This window comes from Petromyzon marinus, chromosome 24, assembly GCF_048934315.1.
Source record: "Petromyzon marinus isolate PM22_M1 ecotype Great Lakes invasive population chromosome 24, UKy_Petmar_22M1.pri1.0, whole genome shotgun sequence".
Classification (NCBI taxonomy): Eukaryota; Metazoa; Chordata; class Hyperoartia; order Petromyzontiformes; family Petromyzontidae; genus Petromyzon; species Petromyzon marinus.
The window spans coordinates 14,515,034-14,534,156 of record NC_133690.1 but is presented as its reverse complement, the minus strand read 5'-3'; the positions used below and the strand labels follow the sequence as shown (position 1 = coordinate 14,534,156).

At 47.6% G+C, this 19,123-nt stretch overlaps 1 protein-coding gene across 1 annotated transcript; it reads right to left on the bottom strand.

The window, feature by feature from the left end:
• Positions 1 to 6,327: 6,327 nt before the first annotated feature.
• Positions 6,328 to 17,456, bottom strand: DBX1 (developing brain homeobox 1). Its single transcript, XM_032960036.2, has 4 exons — positions 16,692 to 17,456; positions 15,746 to 15,847; positions 9,591 to 9,790; positions 6,328 to 8,327 (listed from the first exon to the last, which is right to left on the bottom strand). The coding sequence occupies exons 1-4, from the start codon at positions 17,194 to 17,196 to the stop codon at positions 7,980 to 7,982; spliced, it is 1,155 nt and encodes a 384-aa protein (XP_032815927.2). The 5' UTR covers positions 17,197 to 17,456; the 3' UTR covers positions 6,328 to 7,979.
• Positions 17,457 to 19,123: the final 1,667 nt, after the last annotated feature.

Sequence of the window (19,123 nt, the reverse complement as noted above, 5' to 3'; positions counted from 1 at the left end):
TATAATAATTATGTCAATTATTAACTCAGGAAAGCCTCGCTGAATGTCAATACTGTGTTTCTGGAGGATTCCTGTATTGGGATGTGTGTCCAATTCTATTAAATGGGAGTTTGACTGGAGAACCTGGAATAAGCCCAGGCATATGAAGCTTCTGAGATGTAACAAGATCGGACACACACTCAGAGTGATTTAGTCATAGATTCCGCCTGAATGTTTCCACAAAAAAACATCAGATATTTTATCGGGATCCTCCGGTTTTTCCCTCCACATTTAGAATCAACATCACGCGTTTCGAGTATTTGATTGCTGTAAATTTCCACAAGATAAGCCACTTCGTTGAGCAATAATTTGTGGCCAGATGGCTTCTGAAAAAGAGCGATATTGCTCTTTTTTAACTATTCAAACTATGTACTATTTCTTTTTTTTATTTTACCAGGTATGGCCCACTGATTTACTATATATCTCTTTCTTAGAAGCGAACTGGCCACAAAGGATAGCTCAACGAGAAGCGGCTTATCACATCGACATTTATAGCAGCCAAATACTCTAAACGCGTGATGTTGATTCTGAATGTGGAGGGAAAACCCGGAGGACCCAGAGAAAAAAACCCACGTCACCACAGGGAGAACATGCAAACTCCAAATAATCAGGAGGTCGTGGGATCGAACCCATGCCCTCCTGTATACCAGGCGAGGTAGTTACATCTCGCCATTGTGGCTTCTCTCTTACCTGCTAAAAAGAAAGTTTAGTTTATACTACAGGGTGGACAGAGGTAGGGGAGGCGGGGATTTAATAAACTTGCCCCATTGTTCCAAATGCGGCGCCGGTAGATGGAATCGAACTGACGACAATCTGAATCGAAAGTTTAGTGCGCCGATTGTTACACCAAGGCATCATCTCCACACGCACATGCACTTCCTTGGAATCGCAACAACGCCTTGTGCAATTCCATCGACTCGGACAGCCTGTTGTTGTCACCGTGCCGCATTCAAACGAGCCATCATGCGCCAGTAGCAACGCCCTACCACAACGTCGCATCGGAAAATGTGAATGCCGCTTGCTCCGCGGTAAATAACAACAGCGACGACGTTGCTTTTGTGCGTTGAGCAAATTTGCCCGCGCGAGATGGAACAATGGCAACAGGCTAAGACGGCCTCCCCTCTACGCTTGCCGTGCGCGTTTGACGCCGGTGTTGAATCGGATCACGAACGGTTTTTTTCTCCACCACCCCCAAGCCCCCCCCCAATCCCCCCCAAGCCCCTCCCCAAGCCCCCCCCAAGCCCCCCCCCAAGCCCCCCCCCAAGCCCCCTCCCAAGCCCCCTCCCAAGCCCCCTCCCAAACCCCCCCAAGCCCCCCCAAGCCCCCCCAAGCCCCCCCCAAGCCCCCCCAAGCCCCCCCCAAACCCCCCCCAAGCCCCCTCCCCAAGCCCCCCCTCCCCCAGCGTCGGGATGCGAGGGAGAATTTGCGCAATGTGTTTGACTCGGTGTGGAGTGGCGTGCAAGTCCACGCCGCCAATGATGTAGCTCTTCTCTTGCCAACTCCCCCGAGAGAGGCGCGATTGTGCGGCGACCGTGCCGCACCTACGGGAAAGGTTGTTTATTTTATTCATTGAGCTCCTTCAAAGTCGTCGTACACCCACGGAGGTCCGGGGAACGCAGTGCATTAAAACATACAAGGTGGGGGGGGGGGGGGGGGCAGGTCATAGGGTACGGAATTTTCACCTCGGCCTGTCCCTACAAAAAAATATTTTGTAAAGTTGGAGACATCGTATTGGCTCGAGTGATGGACGTCAGCTCGCGTGCAAGAGCTGAACGAATTGTGCATCGCTGGACCGTGATTGATGGTGGCGGCTTGTGGTCTTCATCCAGCAGTGGATAGTTCATGGCTCATGATGACAAGAACACAATGCGTATTTACACCATGTTGCTGTTTTCCGTTGAATGGGCCCCAGCGTGTTTATGAGTATCCAGCACAAAAGAGCAGCCCTGACTTTGCTGACGAACGGCAGATTGTCGAAACTGATCCAGAATTTACCTGCTTTAAATAGACGCTGCTGACGAACATAAGTCCAAGAGGACGTGTCATTTATACGTGGATGGAGGGATGTCATCCTTTTTTAAATGCAGTACATATGTATAATGTGTATGGGTGGTGGGACAGTGCAGTGGTGAACCTGGCAACTTTAATTCAATTCCTAGCCCCCATCCTTGGCTAACAGCAGTGGTGAGTGATATATAAGTCAGTTCTGGACCCCACTCGCCTCTAGTAAACCATATACATGTATATATTTAAATGCACTAAATCAGTGGTTCTTAACCTTTACCGCAGCCTTGCACCCCTTTGTTCCGCAATCGTAAAAAAATGCATAATGTTAATAAACACACAAGTTTGATTAAACAAAGTAGTTGTACTCACGTGCCCGTGCTTAATTGTTGTTTTCAATTATTTACCTTCTAAACACATCTGTCTGGCATGTCTCGCACCCCCAGAAAGGGCATCTCACACCCCCAGATGGTGCGTGCACCCCGAATTAAGAACCACTGCATTAAATGCTAAGTTTTACTTGCCGACTTAGTTACCCAACATGCAAGGCACTGCAACTGCACGAAAGGGCCCAGAGACTAGAGGGGCCCAGGCACTGGGCTACGCAGAGGCCCCATCTCATGCCTTGCAATGAGGGCCCATACCAACCATACTGCGGCAGTGCCCAGCAAATACTCTGGCCTGATTGATCATCATTCCCAAGAGATAAACAAAAACAAATGCACGATTGCATTAACTTTCATTCCCATTTCGTGTAACGAGTTAATAATTGTGGACACTAAATGCAAAAACGCCTCGCGGAGGGTCTGACCACCCAGTCGGGTCCGGCCAGGGCTGAGCCACCCAGAGACTGTGACAAATCAGAGACAAAACCGAGGAGAAAAATCACACTCGCCAAATCCAAAAACCGGCTTTTTTGCCTCATTAGGCAGTGGCCTGCATGACTAATACTGTTTTATTCCCTTTGTTGGGCTCGCACCGTGGAACGCACTCAGCCCATCAATTTGTCGGAATGCATTTTAAAAAGGCTCATGGGCCCGCGGTGTGAAATGGCTAGCGACTTGTTAGTGTCGTTGATGCAGCGTTCCCTCTTCCCGCGGCAAACTGGGAGAACGTTTCGTTGCCGCTATTGTAAATGTACTACGAAGTTTACTGGTGCCAGAATATATATGAATTGCAAAAAAGTGCCGACGAAAAATATGATATGATAAATTGCAGAATCATATACGAGTATAAAATATATTTTTTTTATCTTTATACGTGTTTTCTTTTTATTATTTTATATATATGTTGTTATCATTCCTTTAACCTCACGGGCCTTAAATGCATTACATGAGAGCGGTAATCTTGTTCTGCAACTGCATACCAATTCAGCACTTGTTAAAGTACCCGTTAAAGAACATTTGTTCAACTGAGCATAATTACGTTTTAAAAGTCTTGTTTCAATAAATAGTTCAATTTACAATTGCGTTGTTTTAAATGTGGCATTGCAACCTCCTCTTTGCGAACGCAGTTTAATACTTTTTAGATCTAACGTACAACTAAAAAGCATGACATTGTTCACGCAATGCAGACCTGCAAAATATAATCCTAGCGCCTGCAGACCCCCCCCCCCCTCTCCTCCCACCAAAATAAACATGATAAAAGGTCAGTAAAACAAGAGCCACCGGTTATTTCAGCGTTGCACCTTTACCACCCGACTACTGGCCTGCCATCCTTACGATTTCCCGATTGATGCCAATAACAATTACAATAATAAGGCTTATTAAGCCAAAGTACTTTTTTTTTAAAGGAGGGTCCTGCATTTGGATGTTTTTGGCCAACACCATTGCCACTGGATTTTGTTTTAGTTCTTGGGAGGAAACTGGGGGCGGCCGAAACCCATGCAGAACATGGTGAGATAATACAAACTCTACACAGCAAGGCACCCGGCGGGGAACGAGTGTTACCACTGCGCCAGCCTACCACCCAATGTCCATACATTTAAAAAGGGGGCAGCGTCTGCCCGAGCTGAGACCAGGGCAAAGGGGGGGGGGGGGGGGATGGGGATGCGGGGGAGGGGATCGCATTGTCTGGCAATGATGCGGACGTCAGAGAATCATTCCTGCAATTTGCCACGTTGCTGTTTTGCGGCGTGTACAGCGAAGCCCCATGCAGAGAGGCAATGGGCTGTGACAGCGCAGTCGGAGCGCAGCACAAAGAGCCGGTAATAGGCATGAGGTGTCATGTAGCATAACTCTTTTGCTTGGCCTCGGGGCTCTGTTGCAGAGGTCCGCCAGCTCAGCCCCTGGCTGCTGAGGCCTCCCCGCAGAGCCCTCGACGATTGTATTTGGTTATTATGAAGTGTATTTGGTTATTATGAAGTGTATTTGGTTATTGTGAAGTGTATTTGGTTATTATGAAGTGTATTTGGTTATTATGAAGTGTATTTGGTTATTATGAAGTGTATTTGGTTATTATGAAGTGTATTTTGTTATTGTGAAGTGTATTTGGTTATTATGAAGTGTATTTGGTTATTATGAAGTGTATTTGGTTATTATGAAGTGTATTTGGTTATTATTAAGTGTATTTGGTTATTATGAAGTGTATTTGGTTATTATGAAGTGTATTTGGTTATTATGAAGTGTATTTGGTTTGTCGGATATGTAAGTCGGGGAGACCCCAGCCACACACTTTGGACGTTTTGGGGACGTCCTGGCTGCGCACGTTCCTGCAGACTGTTCTATTACAGATGAGTTATGTGACGTTCGACCCATCACGGATAATGGGAGTTACTACCGTCAGCGCTCGCCTCCGGCTAGAACAAAGCTCTGGCAATTGCTTTGGCACGCCACATCCATCTCGCCTCATTTTGTCTTCGTGTTACTTTCTTAGATTCATTCTCATTCGAAGAAAGCAGCGTAGGGTTCAATAAACAATTAGAGGATTTGCGTGGATAAGCCACTACATCAGCGACGGTGCCTCGCGTCAATGATCCCTACGTCCGAAGGCGGCGTAGCAGCATTCCAGAAAATATGGGTTGCGAAAGTGAGCCCTGTCCATGACGACGGTGCGTTGTGTGATGAGGAATGTCACCCGTGGGGCCACAGACGCTCTGTGTCAGCCAGGGGACGTCCTGCTCGCGGATGGTTTCCGTGTGGCTTTTGGTTTGAAATCACAGCTTAGATCGGCGAAGTTCGCCTGCCACTTTGTCACGGATAAGAGGAGTTCTGTTGTATAATATTATTATAATTATAAAATATACCGACTACTGACGCAGTACGGGGCCTCATGTTCATGCACTTCTACATATTCAAATGTCCCATCATCACCACAGCCGTAAACATCTGTTACTTTCATACGGGAGTATAACGTGGACCCAAAGATACCCAAGGTTTTTCGTCCAAAATGCTGTGGGCGTCTCTCTTTGCCACGTGATGCTGCGGGTGTTCAGACAACCACAACACACCGCAGTGGCTGAGCTCGAGCTGCCAACGATAGTGTCACTCGCCTCTCAGTGCAATTTCTGTGAAAGAGGTCGTCCTTAGCAATTGTCCCGTCGACAGGAATTGTGATTCTTCAATCGCATGTTTCTTCAACTTTCCTGCAGTCTGGGTATTGTAGAATTTTGTTGTTTTCTTTCATTAACACGTGCCTGTGTAAAACCAATAGAATGAAGAAGTTCAACACTCTGGCTAAACTTGCTAATGCTGTATCGAACTCAAAACATATTCCTGAGACTCTATGATACTTTCCTGCTGAAGAAATAGGCATTATAATTATTATAGACAAAGACTATGCAGAAAGAAGACCGTTCTTTGGCCTCTGCTTACCACTCGCAAATGCCCTTTTTTATTATAATATATGGACTTTGGCATCATTGGAAAATGGTAAAAAGTCATCATCATCACGATCCATGAGCAGATGGCCCGTAAGTGTCCACTGCACATTTCGTCATTTGTTTGCACTTTCCTCTGTCTTGTGCCAATATTCTCAAGTCGTGGCCACATCTTTCTGGCACCGATCGCTTACGATGTCGTCGTCAACCCATTCTCCGTTAGGTCTTCCTCTCTGTCCGGTTCCTTCAATGTTTTTTCCGAACCAGTGGGCATGCCCACACGTGCCCTGTGCCGGTCGACCTCCTTACTGTGTTACGTTCCAAAGTATTCTGCTGGGTGGGTGCAGGTGAGGACGGGGGGGATGGGATTTAAATTAAAAAACTTGCCCCAATTGTTTATTTTTCATGTGAAAAAAAATATTTCAATCAAGTGCACGGCCAAAGAAGCAATCTTGAATGCAATCACGTGTTCATAAATCAGCAGTAGTTTATTCAAACATTTTAGAAATACCAATATGCAAGGATACTAAAGTTTCTGAAATTTTTAAAACCGTATTCTCTTCCGAAAAAATGTACAATATTAAAAATATGTGCAATCCACGTTTCTCAATACTTACTTTAATAACTTTGTTTTCTACGTGAAAAATAACATCTCGTTCGAAAATATCGGATTCGCATGATAAATACTAGGCATAAGAGCTCTACAGAATAAAAGGAATATAAAAAAGTACCTCATTTCCCCTTCCTATACAAAAAACACACACACACACAACACCGACATGAAGGCAAGTGTTGAACGTATGTACAAGCGATAAAGTTTCAGGCACATGGTTAATTCCGCAAAATGTACACTCACGACAACGCACCGGCTCCCTCAGTAAGTCACGTCTCAACCCCTTCGCATCGCACGCACCGCACACACGCACCTCCGATTCGCACGGTTGGCCCCGTGCCGTGAGAAAGAAGTTCAACGTACGTGCACACGCATGCGCGATGCGAGAGAATAATGAAGAGAAGAGTCCAGTCGGCGTGTATCCCTGCTCGAATGACCGTCATGTGGCGTTCATCGCCCCTGGTGGCCCTGAGCCCGAGGCGGACGTCTCACGTCTCTCCCGCGAGGTCAACCGACCGCCGTTGACTTTGCGCAAAAGAAGCGATGTGAGTGGAAGGAAAGAGATGAAGAGGAAGGCAGAAGAGGAGGTGGGCCGAGGAGCGGAGAGGGAGACGGCGCAGGACCAGGGCAGCGTGGGGAAGATTGACAAAGAGAACGGGACCCCGCATGATTGGGAAAAACGCGTGGAAGAAGAAGAAGGGGGGTGGGGGGGGGGACACATTTTTTTAATCAACAAGGCGTGGTGGAATAACGCACTGAGCCCACCTCCCCCAGACGTCGCGAACTCGCAGGAAGAGCCTCGACCCTGGCAGTGCCACACGGCCGTGTCAAGCACAGGAGGCGATCATCAACGTGTAAGCGAAGGTTAAAGGTGCGGCCCTGCAAGTTATTGCTGAAGCCACCGCTGGGAGAAGGGCCTCAACTAAGAGGGCACTTTTGGCCTACTCTTCCACACTCGCCTGATGCCTTGGAAAATGCGGGAGTGCTCGCAATCTACCCCACACGCAACCTGCTGATTGACAATGTGAGGTGTACCCATTGATACTGTTCGGAATCATGATCTTTATTTATCCTGGAGGAATCCGATGAGCTATAAAGCTCTCTTTCACAGACGTTGTGTGGACCCAGGCAGAGGGTAGGGGGAGAGGTGGGCCAGGGAGTTTGAATTGCTGCACCAGGTAGTTTAAATTGCTGCACCAGGGAGTTTGAATAGCTGCACCAGGGAGTTTGAATTGCTGCACCAGGGAGTTTGAATTGCTGCACCAGGGAGTTTAAATTGCTGCACCAGGGAGTTTGAATTGCTGCACCAGGGAGTTTGAATTGCTGCACCAGGGAGTTTGAATAGCTGCACCAGGGAGTTTGAATAGCTGCACCAGGGAGTTTGAATTGCTGCACCAGGGAGTTTGAATTGTAGCCAGGGACCCCCCGGCGTGGCAAGTCCAGAGTGCCGACCAGAGCAGACACGACAGCATCCCCCCCCCCCACCACCTCCAACCGTCCCCGAATTTACAGCACGGAAATTTCGACGTCGTCCTCCGAGTCCTCGAACGACGCCGTGAGATGCCGCTCCTCGTGAAACTCCTCGTAGCGGAAGCTCCCGCTGCTACAGCCGCTGCTGCTGCTGCTGCTGAGCGGCGTCGACGGCGACTGTCGTTCAATTTCATCCACCGCCGTGGCGGCGGTGGTCGTGCCACCGGGAGAAAGGGCCCCGCGCCGGCCCTGCACGTCGCTCAGGTCCGGGTGCGGGTTGCCCTTGGTGGGCAGCGTCTGCTCCCGGCAGCCGCCGGCAGAGAGCAGCTCCCGCTCCTTGGAGTTGCGCCACTTCATGCGCCGGTTTTGGAACCAGATCTTGACCTGCGTGCGCGCGCGTGGGCGGTGCGGAGACGAGTGACACAGGGGTCATGGTTTGCGAATGAAGCGAAGTTCGTCGGGCGGTTTGTGGGTAACGAGCTGGCACCAAGCGGTAGATACCAGTCGGGTGGGGGGTGGGGGGTGATTACCACCCGCTCCACCCGGAAATTGGTATGTTGTTGATGTTTACTCGAGAAAATACGTGGGATTTTTGGTTTTGTTTCTATTATTCATGTGTGGCCCTATTTAAAGAAAAGGTTTAAATGTTTTACCCATAAACAATATTCGCATGGTCTACTATGAATTGATTCTACGGCAATGGGCGACATGTCCCTATGCCCCTGTCTTAAATTGCCGGTGAACAGAGTGGAAGAACGCAGGCGTCCATCATAAACACCTCGCTGTTTCACTTCGTTCGCACCGTACGCAGACAACCACGCTCAATCGGAGGTGCCTCTGAATCGCAGGACCCAGCGTGCTCACCGTCGCTCCGCACGGCAGCGGTGGCTGTCGACCTTCTTTTGGCTACTTGTTGCATTCCAGTTTCAACCGGGTTAACCCCCTTTTGTCTGACCCAAAACAAGGTTCTGAGAAATAAATAATTAAATGGGAAAATGAGCGGAAATATTTTGAACTATTGTCCATTTTGTGCGGTGTTCTAACAAGCTAGGAACAGCAAGCGAATAAAAAAGTCAACGGACGCTCTGCCATGCGCTCGCTGGTTACTCTAGGAAACCACCTTGTTAACAATCAGTGCGCTTAGAAAGGTATTTTATAGCGTTCTAGGTTACCATATGGAATTTAATTGTATCATAGTTATTTCATATTCGCGGATTCATACCTGATTGTTCACCAATGACTCTCACGAATTATATAACTTCACACTAATTAATCATCTCATATACCCCCTGGGACATCGCCACGTACTCCCAGGGGGTCCGCGTACCTCCTTTTGAGAACCACTGATCTGCAGTGCAAGAGCTCTTTGTGTGCGCAGGCCGGTTAAATCCTCCTGCGATCGATCGGCAGGTAGATCAGAATCTCTATTTAGACTGGAGGAGGAATTTTATGAGCTATGAAGCTCTTTTTTTCGAGATTCCCAGTATGGGCGGGTCAGCAAATTGCAATAGCAACAATACAAACACAACAAGGACAACAAAGATAGGAGTGCGAAACAGAGAAAATGGTAGGAAAAGTCACTAAGTGTGAACAAAACAACGCATTAATTATACATGTAATCTTCGATTTACGGCAGCCGCGGCTCACCTGCGAGTCTTTGAGGCCGAGCTTAGTAGCGAGCTTGCGTCGGTCGGGCTTGCTGATGTACTTCTGCTTCTGGAACATCTTCTCCAGGGCCTTGCGCTGCACGTCCGAGAAGACGGCGCGGCGCAGCATGCCCCGACGCGGCTTCCCGCGGGCCGCCAGGGCCCACGAGAACGAGCCGGGCATGGGGATGACGGCCGAGGCTACACAGGGGGGGAGGTGGGGTGAGGGGAAGGACGGCATGACGACGGTGGCTGCGTTAGCGAAGTCACTTTGGTTCAGTCTGGGGCGCGGCGGTGGCTGTGAGATGTTAACTACCTCGCCTGGTATACAGGAGGTCGTGGGTTCGATCCCGACTCTGACGCCTGCCGTATATGTTTGGAGTTTGCGGTGTCTGTCTCCCCGTCGTCGCGTAGATTTTTACCCCGGCTCCTCCGGTTTTCCTCTCCACATTTAGAATCACGCGTTTCGAGTATTTGGCTGCTATACATTTCCACATGATAAGCCACTTCAGTGAGCGATCATTTGTGGCCAGGTCGCTTTTGAAAAATAGTCATATAGCTCAGTGGGCCTTACTTGGTAAATAAAAAAAATATATTAAATTGTTGTTGATGATGTCTGACCAAGGTGAGAACTCGAGAGACGGTGGACGAGTCTTATTTGTAAGAGTTTGAAAACTAATTTATTTTAGAACTACTTTTTGTGTTTAGTTTGTTGTCCCTCCCCCGATCACCGCCGCATCTCCGATTAGCACGGTCGGCTACATACGGTGCAAAAAAAGTTATACGTACATACAGACCCGGGTCATTAAAATGACGTAAAGGAATACAAACAAAACGCAGCAAGGAAAATTTAACAAAATCGGAGTGGAACGACCGAGCTACAGGAGCGATAGATACATGAATACTGCTGCAGCAATAAACATATCAAAGTGAGATCGAATATTTATTGCAGCATAAGTTGGCTGGGTGAAATAACTTTTAAAAGTGCCCTCGAGTGATTTTGCATAATATGAGGAGGGTCAGGTTAGCACACCGCACTGTGACCCTAGCGACCGAGGTGTCATTAGGAAACACAAGGTGGTGCATTGATAGACTAATGACCCTCTTACTTTATTTCTCAGCAACTGTTTGATTAATTATAATCGACAGCAATGGCATCGCATGTTGCAGTGGAGGGTGTGAAAGGATGTACTGTACTGAGTTGTATTGAGACTGGTGGGAGATGGGCAAAGGCCTTGACATTCAATCTTGTTTTCGCTGTTTCATCTCCTTGCTTCAAGAGCTTGTCGCGTTATATTTTTCTTTAGTGTGGATTTGAAAATCCAAAATTTTAAGTTAAAAGAGGACGAATGTTACTGAAAATGCCATCGATAACTTCAATTGGGTCTTACCTATAATCTATAATAAATATCATTCATGTATGCATCGGCTGCTTTTGTTGTTTTAACAGCAATTACCTTTGACATTATCGATGTTTAGAGGGACAGACTTTATTTAACCGTTTCATCATCACGAATAGGCAAATATCAGTGGTGATTATATCTGCAATTTCAATAATCTTGCACGAAAATTTGGCAAGTATTGCCCGTGCAATATTGACACACGTTTCTCAAAAATGATCTCACAGCTTAATAAATGTGTAAATAGTCATAATCGTGCATTACACCTGTCAAGATGATGCATTTAACGTGATATATTTATAGCAGTTATTGATTTACATTTTAAGGACTGCAATCAGTGTAGTTTATTGTTTCCCAATTCCATTGACATTTCACTTTAGGTGACCATGGCTGGTAATGATGATGCATATTCTTGTTTCTGTCCTTTGTGCCCTATGACTGTCATACGTGTCAATGACTCCCATTGCATTAATGTGTTCTCACCTCAAGTCACCGTCTCTTATTTATAACCAAGTGAGAGTTCATTTGAGATAAAAAAACTATTGTCATTACATGAAGATAACACAATACAAACTAATATTATAATAGAACAAAGGTTTTGCAAAAAAAGCACGAATCTCTGTTATAACGACCAGGGGCCAAAACGTTGCCTAATATAAACATATCCATATTCCCTTATTAGCGCAGTGTCATCGACGAATATTTATATCAGTAATTTTCTATTCAAAAATATATGTTATCCGTACAGATATTCGCAAATGAGTTTTGTAAGCACCCGTACACCAGACAAAAAAATATACAAATTTGTTGAAAACTGAGCTACAGAAGATTAAATCATTTCTAAATGTGACGCAGAAGCAATGCGGTTCCATGTCCGTGGGACATCCACATTTTATCCATAATAGAGGTTTTTTGGAGTTAGATCGTGTAAATACATAAATGTGTCGTTAAACCCACCACCACCCGACACAGCCAACTAGTAAGGGTTGTCACATAAACAGAACGTGCCAATTCGTCACGAGTACAACACACCAGTGTGTTGGAGAGCCAAGCCACAACATTTATAATCTGAGTACGACGTTTCGCCAGTAATTACAACTAGCTTCATGTTCTGTTTACGTGACAACCCTTACTAGTTGGCCGTGTCGGGTGGTAGCGGGTTTAACGACACATTTAACTATTTACGCGATCTCATCCAACAAACCCCTATTATGGATGATATTGGTCGCGAAAGCCTACTTGGCAAATCCACATTTCACTTGAAAACTCGTCTTATTAAAATCCCCGCACGTTTCACAACCTGCAACCACACCTGCGAAGCTACACAGCACCAGCACGAAAACCCCGACATAAGTACACGTCCTTAACACACCAGCACTGCAATGGGTGTTATATTACTCACTAAGTAAAAACTAAATAGACCATAATCATTCACACCTGCTCACTCTACGCAGGGGGCAGGTTAAGGAACGGGTCTGTTCCGCTCAAGAAGAAGAAGGAGAAGGGAAAAAAACATTTAATCGCGTTTTCTGGATTTTCCTAGTCGGATTATTTGGCACTAAGCCCCCGTGTCAGGGACTGGGGGGACCCTGCACGTTGACTTATGGGGTGGCGTGGGCTATGCCTAAAACCTCGCGTCGCTACGCATTACCTAAGCCTGCCCTGACGCCCTGAAATGAAACTACTAAGGGCTGCGCGCAAACACCAAGGACACACGGGAAGGGATACACACGCCGTTAAAACGACAGGGACCTCGTGCAGACGTAAATCACAGGCGGTGAATTCACCCGTCTGTGTGTGTGTGTGTTGTGCAATGCTAAAGTGGTGAAACGACAGTGTACATTTGATGCGGAGGAAACTTTGGCTGTTGTCGTTGAACTATTCAGGTTTATCCGGCAGAGTTTGTTTAGAAACCGGATCTGAACGAAATTACAACCACAGCTTAGGTTAGCACTGTTGTGCCCGATCTTTGTTGTGTTTTTGCATGGTTGTGAAACGTCGGACATTGTGTAGAATCCACCTGCTGAACACGCGTGCTGCTGACAAAAAAAACTAAAACCGCATTGTTCCATCCATCGAGCTGAATGCAAATATTGGGTCATTTAAATTAACAGTATACGGAATAAAAAAAAAACTGCTGGTAATTTTATTACATTTCTCTTTGCGTTCCGTAGATTTGGAGCTGTTCGCAGTTGTGCTGCTGTACGGCTCTCCGATGTGATTTGCGGGCTGTGTCGCGTGCTGCCCGTCACGATGTCCGACGTTTCGCTCCACGTGCTGGGAGCTTCTTCGTGCACTAAATGCAGTTCTAAGGGCAGTTCTCGATGTTCCACATTTGTCAGCACCCTGCTACCTTCGTAACACGCAAAGTGTTTTGAGATGTACGCTACACAGCACCGAAGGATCAATGCGTAACCGCAATTGCCATCTGTACGGCATATGTCGGTTGATCTATTTGTAGATACCCCACTGATGTTCACGTTATTTTTCATCTCACGAGGTCTACGAAATGTGTGAAAGCGATTGATCAGTTTGTTACAAAGCAGTGTTTTACGTCGTTTAAAAAAAATGTGTTGAGATTGATGGCAGACGTGTAGAATTTGTAGAAATTAAAAAGATTTAAAATGTATACATATTATTTTAGTAGTGTATCTACAACCAGATCGCCTTGTATGTGTGTGTGCATTCTTTGGTTTGGGTTATTTGGCTGCTATACATTTCCACATGATAAGCCACTTTTTTTAGCTGTCATGTGTGGCCAGGTCGCTTCTGATAAAAAAAGAGCTATATAGCTAAGTGGGCCTTACCTGGTAAAATAAAAAATAAAGAGTTTAGTTGAATATTCTGTACACACTATATACACACATATATATATCCGACACACGGGAGGCTTACAGGGCAAATCTATCTGCCTTACTCTGTGAGGGCTGTGGGAATGAGAGGGACGAGAGGCAGTGGATGGGGAATTGAACGTTAACGTTGCGATGCAAACCGGGATGGAGGGAAGAAGCTCCCCGTGTGGGATCTTTCGCTGTGGACAGCAGCCCTGGCGACACGCGGGGAGGGAAGGAGGCTCGCTGCGAGACGGGAGCGCGACACGAGAGGAAATCGTGCGGCGTAAACCCCTCCCTTACCCATTCACACACCGGTGGGCTAAAGTAGTGAACTATTTGTCTTTTGTCAACGTGACACTTTTTTTGCCGATTGGCCGTGTCGGGTGGTGGAGGGTTACGACACATTTTTAAATAGCGCGATCTAACCCAAACACGTTTATTATGAACAATATTGGTCGCGAAAGCCTACGTGTTAAACTGACCTCCCTTACCCCCCCCCCCTTCCAAAAAAAAAACCCCAACCGCTTTTTCAAGAGCCCGTTCCACCCAACCGCGGCGAGTAAACAGGGTGCGTGGCGGCCACTCCAAAGGACCTCACGGGTCGCATTTGGTTTGTTAGCGAAAGGTGGAGTGGGTGGCATGAGCGGTTAGCGTGCTGTGCTCCGGCCACCCGAGTTCACAATAAAAATTAGAATCTTTAGTTATGCTGGAGGAATCCGATGAGCTACGAAGCTTTTTTTTTTTTTGCACAGACATCCAGTAATTTGATTCCCACTCACGGTGAACCCCAGTGACGATTAACTGAACCGATTCTGGGCCTCCCTTAGGTCGACTCAGCCTCAAATAAGCACCTGGTGTGGGGAAACCAAAGTGAACGGGCGTGGTGTTGGACAGTCACCCCGTGGCGAGGTGCTCGCTAAAAACGCTTCCACTGGCAGTCTGTTCAAGTGCTGCACGGGGATCTTTGTCTTTGGTGGAGCCGAGGCAGCAGTTGCTGTGAACCTCTGCGCCACCCAAGTTCAATTCTCGGCCACGGCTGACATCATGTGCGAGTGATATTGGAACCGGACCAGCCCCGCAACCCCCCCCCCCCCCCCCCCACCACTTCCCTCACCTTCCATCCGCGCCGACCAAAGTGTGGTTAAAACAAACAAACAAACAATAATCAACGTGGCATGTGGGGGCCTTCATCCAGAAGCGGATTGATCATGGCTGATGATGATGGTTGGTTGATGTTGGTTTGTCTTTGCGTTTATACTCCTTTGCCGTTTGCGTGCAGATGAGCACGCGTGGTTTGGATGACAGAACTTTAAATATAACTTTTTTCCGAACCGAGACGTGGTGTACAATGTAAGATCAAATGTGGCAACTGCGTGTTTTAATGGGTGCGCAGGCACAACTGAAAACACACACACGCCAATATCGACGTTTCAGGCAATGCGCCTTTTTCACCGCAGACAGCATGATGATATGATATTTGGACTTAAACATTTAAAAAAAATGTACTCCTCATAAAATGAATTTGCCGAGCATCCCTATGCAGGACCCCTCCAAAACAATCAGCGATACTTTCCCAGGATAAATACAAGGCATGGTAGGTAGTGTACTACTGTACCGTATTATTACATGCAAAAGCCAAACTACCATTACATCGTCCTCATCAGTAATGGTCAATTCACTGCTGGATGAAGACCTTCACAATGCGACCGCAAATGTTTACTTTTGCTTAACTCGTCATTGCCATAATTGTGACCATCTTTATTTAGATATTTTTCCCCTTAAATTAGGTGCCTGACCCTTACCTGGGTCACCGTAAAAAAAACTCAACACATTCGTCCATAATGACTGTGGCATTATTAAAGGGTAAAATTAAATTAGATTAGAATAGGCGACGTTTCGGGCAATTGCCCTTTCGCTCATACCTGGATAATACGCCGACCGAATGAACTGTTGAAAGTGGCCGTCGAAGTACGAGTAGGGAAGTGCCTTGGTGGAGTACTCTTGCATGAAGTGTGTAGAGGGATCTGCAAATGAAGATCGAGCGCGTGATTCATTAACTTCAAATTAATTAACGTCATCAATTTCAACGGCAACGCTGTAGCGCATCCAATGCAGGCAATTTAGAGACGTGGATGCTGCTGTTGTGCCACGCTACGGAATGATATTCGCGAGCGGTTAATTTCCACCCGTGCAAAGCATCGGTTAAACTTGCAACTTACACACACACACAAAAACACACGTGCGAAGTTATGGGACAGGGTTGAAAAAAAACGCGTACGACAGGATGGGTAGTCATTCGAACAAACAATATACATTTACGCACAGACACGCCGATAATGTCAGCATCATCGTTGTCTAAATTCTACAATGCATCGCTGCAATAATCATACACTTTATTTCGCTGTGGAAATTGCGCTGCTGTAAACTGAGTTAAGAACGGCGTGAGCGAGACGTTATCTTGTTTTCCGAGCGAATAGACTTACGCACGCGCACGCAGATACACACGCACAAGTACCCGTACACAACCCCACACAAACGCGCTGACCCACGCAAAACCCACAATAACACATACACACCAACACACACTCACTCACAAATACACAAATGCAAACATACACACGCATGCATGCGCGCGCGCACAACCAGACAATCATTGTGCAACCACATCCACACACAAAGGCAAAGATCGCCCTATAGCCTTAACAGACTGTTGGGGCAAGTGCTATTGGCGAGCAACTATGAATGCCGGCACAGCACACGACAGGGCTGGGTGACCAGCACCACACACACTCACACACACGCGCGCACATTGACACGCACCAGATAAGCCGCACCGGCAAAGCAAAAAAAGAGAGACCCTCATCTCACCTGACTTTGGCGGAGACGACAGGATGGCCCTCATGCCGAACTTGAGCGCGGTAGCCGCGTCGCTCGCCGTGGTCACGGGCATGCACGCCCCAGCCGCCGAGCACAGCGGCTCCGGGGGTAGCAGCCCCGCCGGAGGGGACGCGTTTGGAGGAGGCGCGGGACCCTGCCGCCCGTGCCCGTAGCCCCCAGGGGGACCCCGGTTTATCCTGAGCAGCTCGTCTATGAGAAAACTTGCACCAAGCGTGCGCGATGGTTGATGAATGCCCGCTGCTGCCTGATGCTGATGATGATGTTGTTGCGGTTGCTGATGATGCTGCTGCTGCTGCTGCTGTTGAGACGAGCTGGAGTTCCCAGCCGACACGGGGAATCCCAGTGTCGGCGTGGGCCGGTACACTGCGTGGAGCAGGTGCTGCTGCTGCTGTTGCTGCTGCTGCTGGTGATGCTGCTGCTGCTGCTGGTGGTGGTGGTAGAGCGCTACGTTGGCCAGGGCACTCGGGAACATCATGGGTGTGAAGGTGCTGTCCCCAGGCTGTGTCTGGCTTTTGCGCAACACAGACACGAAGGAGGGCAGGAGTGAACCAATTGGCGACCGCAGCAGAGAGCTGCTCTGCGCCGTGTTTACAAATCACTTTGGGTGGCTTTTTTTTGCTCTTTATAGGGCTCAGGCCACCTTGCGTGGCTTTACGTGCGCATGCTTTTGTACAATGCACTTTTTACGAGCCGTGCGCCTTAAACGAGGGAGTTATTTTTTTATGCTCCCCATTGGCTGAAATCGATTCACGTGGGTGAATTTCGCTTTGTCGTCCCTACGTCCCCCCCCCCCCCACGAGAGAGCGGCTGCTTTGAATAACAAAGGTGTCCGTCAGCCCCCACGGAGGGACGAAGGATTTTTTTTTCTCTCTCCCTCCCGTCCTTTTTTTTTACGGACCAATGAATTCAGTGATGGGGATGCTGCCCGTGCAGTGAAAGGGAAACTCCACACGTCGTTCTAAGTTTTTTTTAAAGTTATATGCCTAAGATTTTTTTTTGGGAGGAGGAGGGAGGGGTGAGAAGGGAGGAGGTGGGTAGGTGGGTGGCGCGCGCGCGCGCGCGCACACGCGCGGGGTGGGAGAGAGAGAGAAAGCTAAGGATTTATTGAAGAGTAATCTGTGTTGATTTCGATGTCGTTACACACGCATGTTTTCAGTGGGCTCGCAAAGCGGGGGTAGGCGTAAGGCCGTGCTGCTGGAACCCGAGTCGCAGACGTTACTTAACGTTAGCTCGTTCGCTTGCTCATCGCAAAGCAAACTCTTCGCGCCAAGCCCACAGCTGTGCGACAGAGTTATTTATTGCACTGTTGATGCCTTTGGCGTGTACAATATATAATGACTAACGACAAAAAGCACTGCCGCCTTTGTAAAGTCCATTACGGAACGAAGGTCTTCCCACGCTGTGTCGGAAGTTGGGCGTTGTTTGATCGATCGTTACCTTCTGCAACCCAAGCTGGGCAATCAATGTTCGCGAAGGGCATCGATCCGCAGCGGTTCAGAATCACACGGCCACCGATGTTAGCCGTGACCGGGAATCTAACTCATCTCGCCAGACTCAAAAGCGCCCACATGTGCGCAATTAAGTCATTACAGCATAGCTCTGTTTGAACTGTAGCAGATTCATATTTTCGAAACTTGTTTTAAAGGATAATCGACTGCATGACTATGTAATTCTTACGTATGTTATTGTTTTCAACTTGTTACTTCCCGCTCTCGTGCAAATGCCTCCCCATATTTTCATCCATTCCTTACTTTCCGTAATATCCTGTCTAACCGTGGCCTCCAAACTCTGTGATCTCATCTCGTTCCTGCCCTCGCCTTTCTCTGTCTTCCTCTCTTGCTGTCGCTCGGTCTCCACTCCGTTCGTCAGCTTTGTTCATCATCATCATCACCACCGGGGAGGCGCATCGAGCGTGTGTCGATTTTATTTGTATACCTCAACGAAATTAAATCTGTATTCTCGTGAAGGCGTGCATCCGGCGGTGGTGTTGCGAGGACCGGAGTCTTTGGACAGAGCCCTCTCTAGGGTACGGCGAATTACCATCATCACCATCATCATCATCATCAACTCTCATCAGATGTTGCCACGGTCATTTCCACTTGATATTTTTTTCTTTAATAAGATCATTGGTGGCCGATGATCATCATCTTCTTCTTCTTCCTCCTTCTCTTTCTCTTCCTTACAGTTATCCGCATGTTCTCAATGCTAACGCGTGGAATACGCGTCGCGAGATGCGCAAGACTGAACCGCACGCACGCCCGTTCACGTGGTTGCACGCGCGGGGTGCGACACGACCACGACTCATCAATCACGATGACTAATGGTGATGGGCCTCATAAAGACGTGCCAATCTATCGCGGCAAAGTAATTGCAATTGCGCGACAATTGCCTGCGGTAATAAA

What these genes read in the sequence shown, in the direction of transcription:
- DBX1 (XM_032960036.2), bottom strand. Translation starts at nt 17,196, where the DNA reads ATGATGTTCCCGAGTGCCCTGGCCAACGTAGCGCTCTACCACCACCAC. An exon ending in GTCGTCTCCGCCAAAGTCAG is followed by an intron (nt 15,848 to 16,691) that starts GTGAGATGAGGG and finishes CTTCATTTGCAG; the next exon opens with ATCCCTCTACACACTTCATG. An exon ending in TCGGCCTCAAAGACTCGCAG is followed by an intron (nt 8,328 to 9,590) that starts GTGAGCCGCGGC and finishes GCGCGCACGCAG; the next exon opens with GTCAAGATCTGGTTCCAAAA.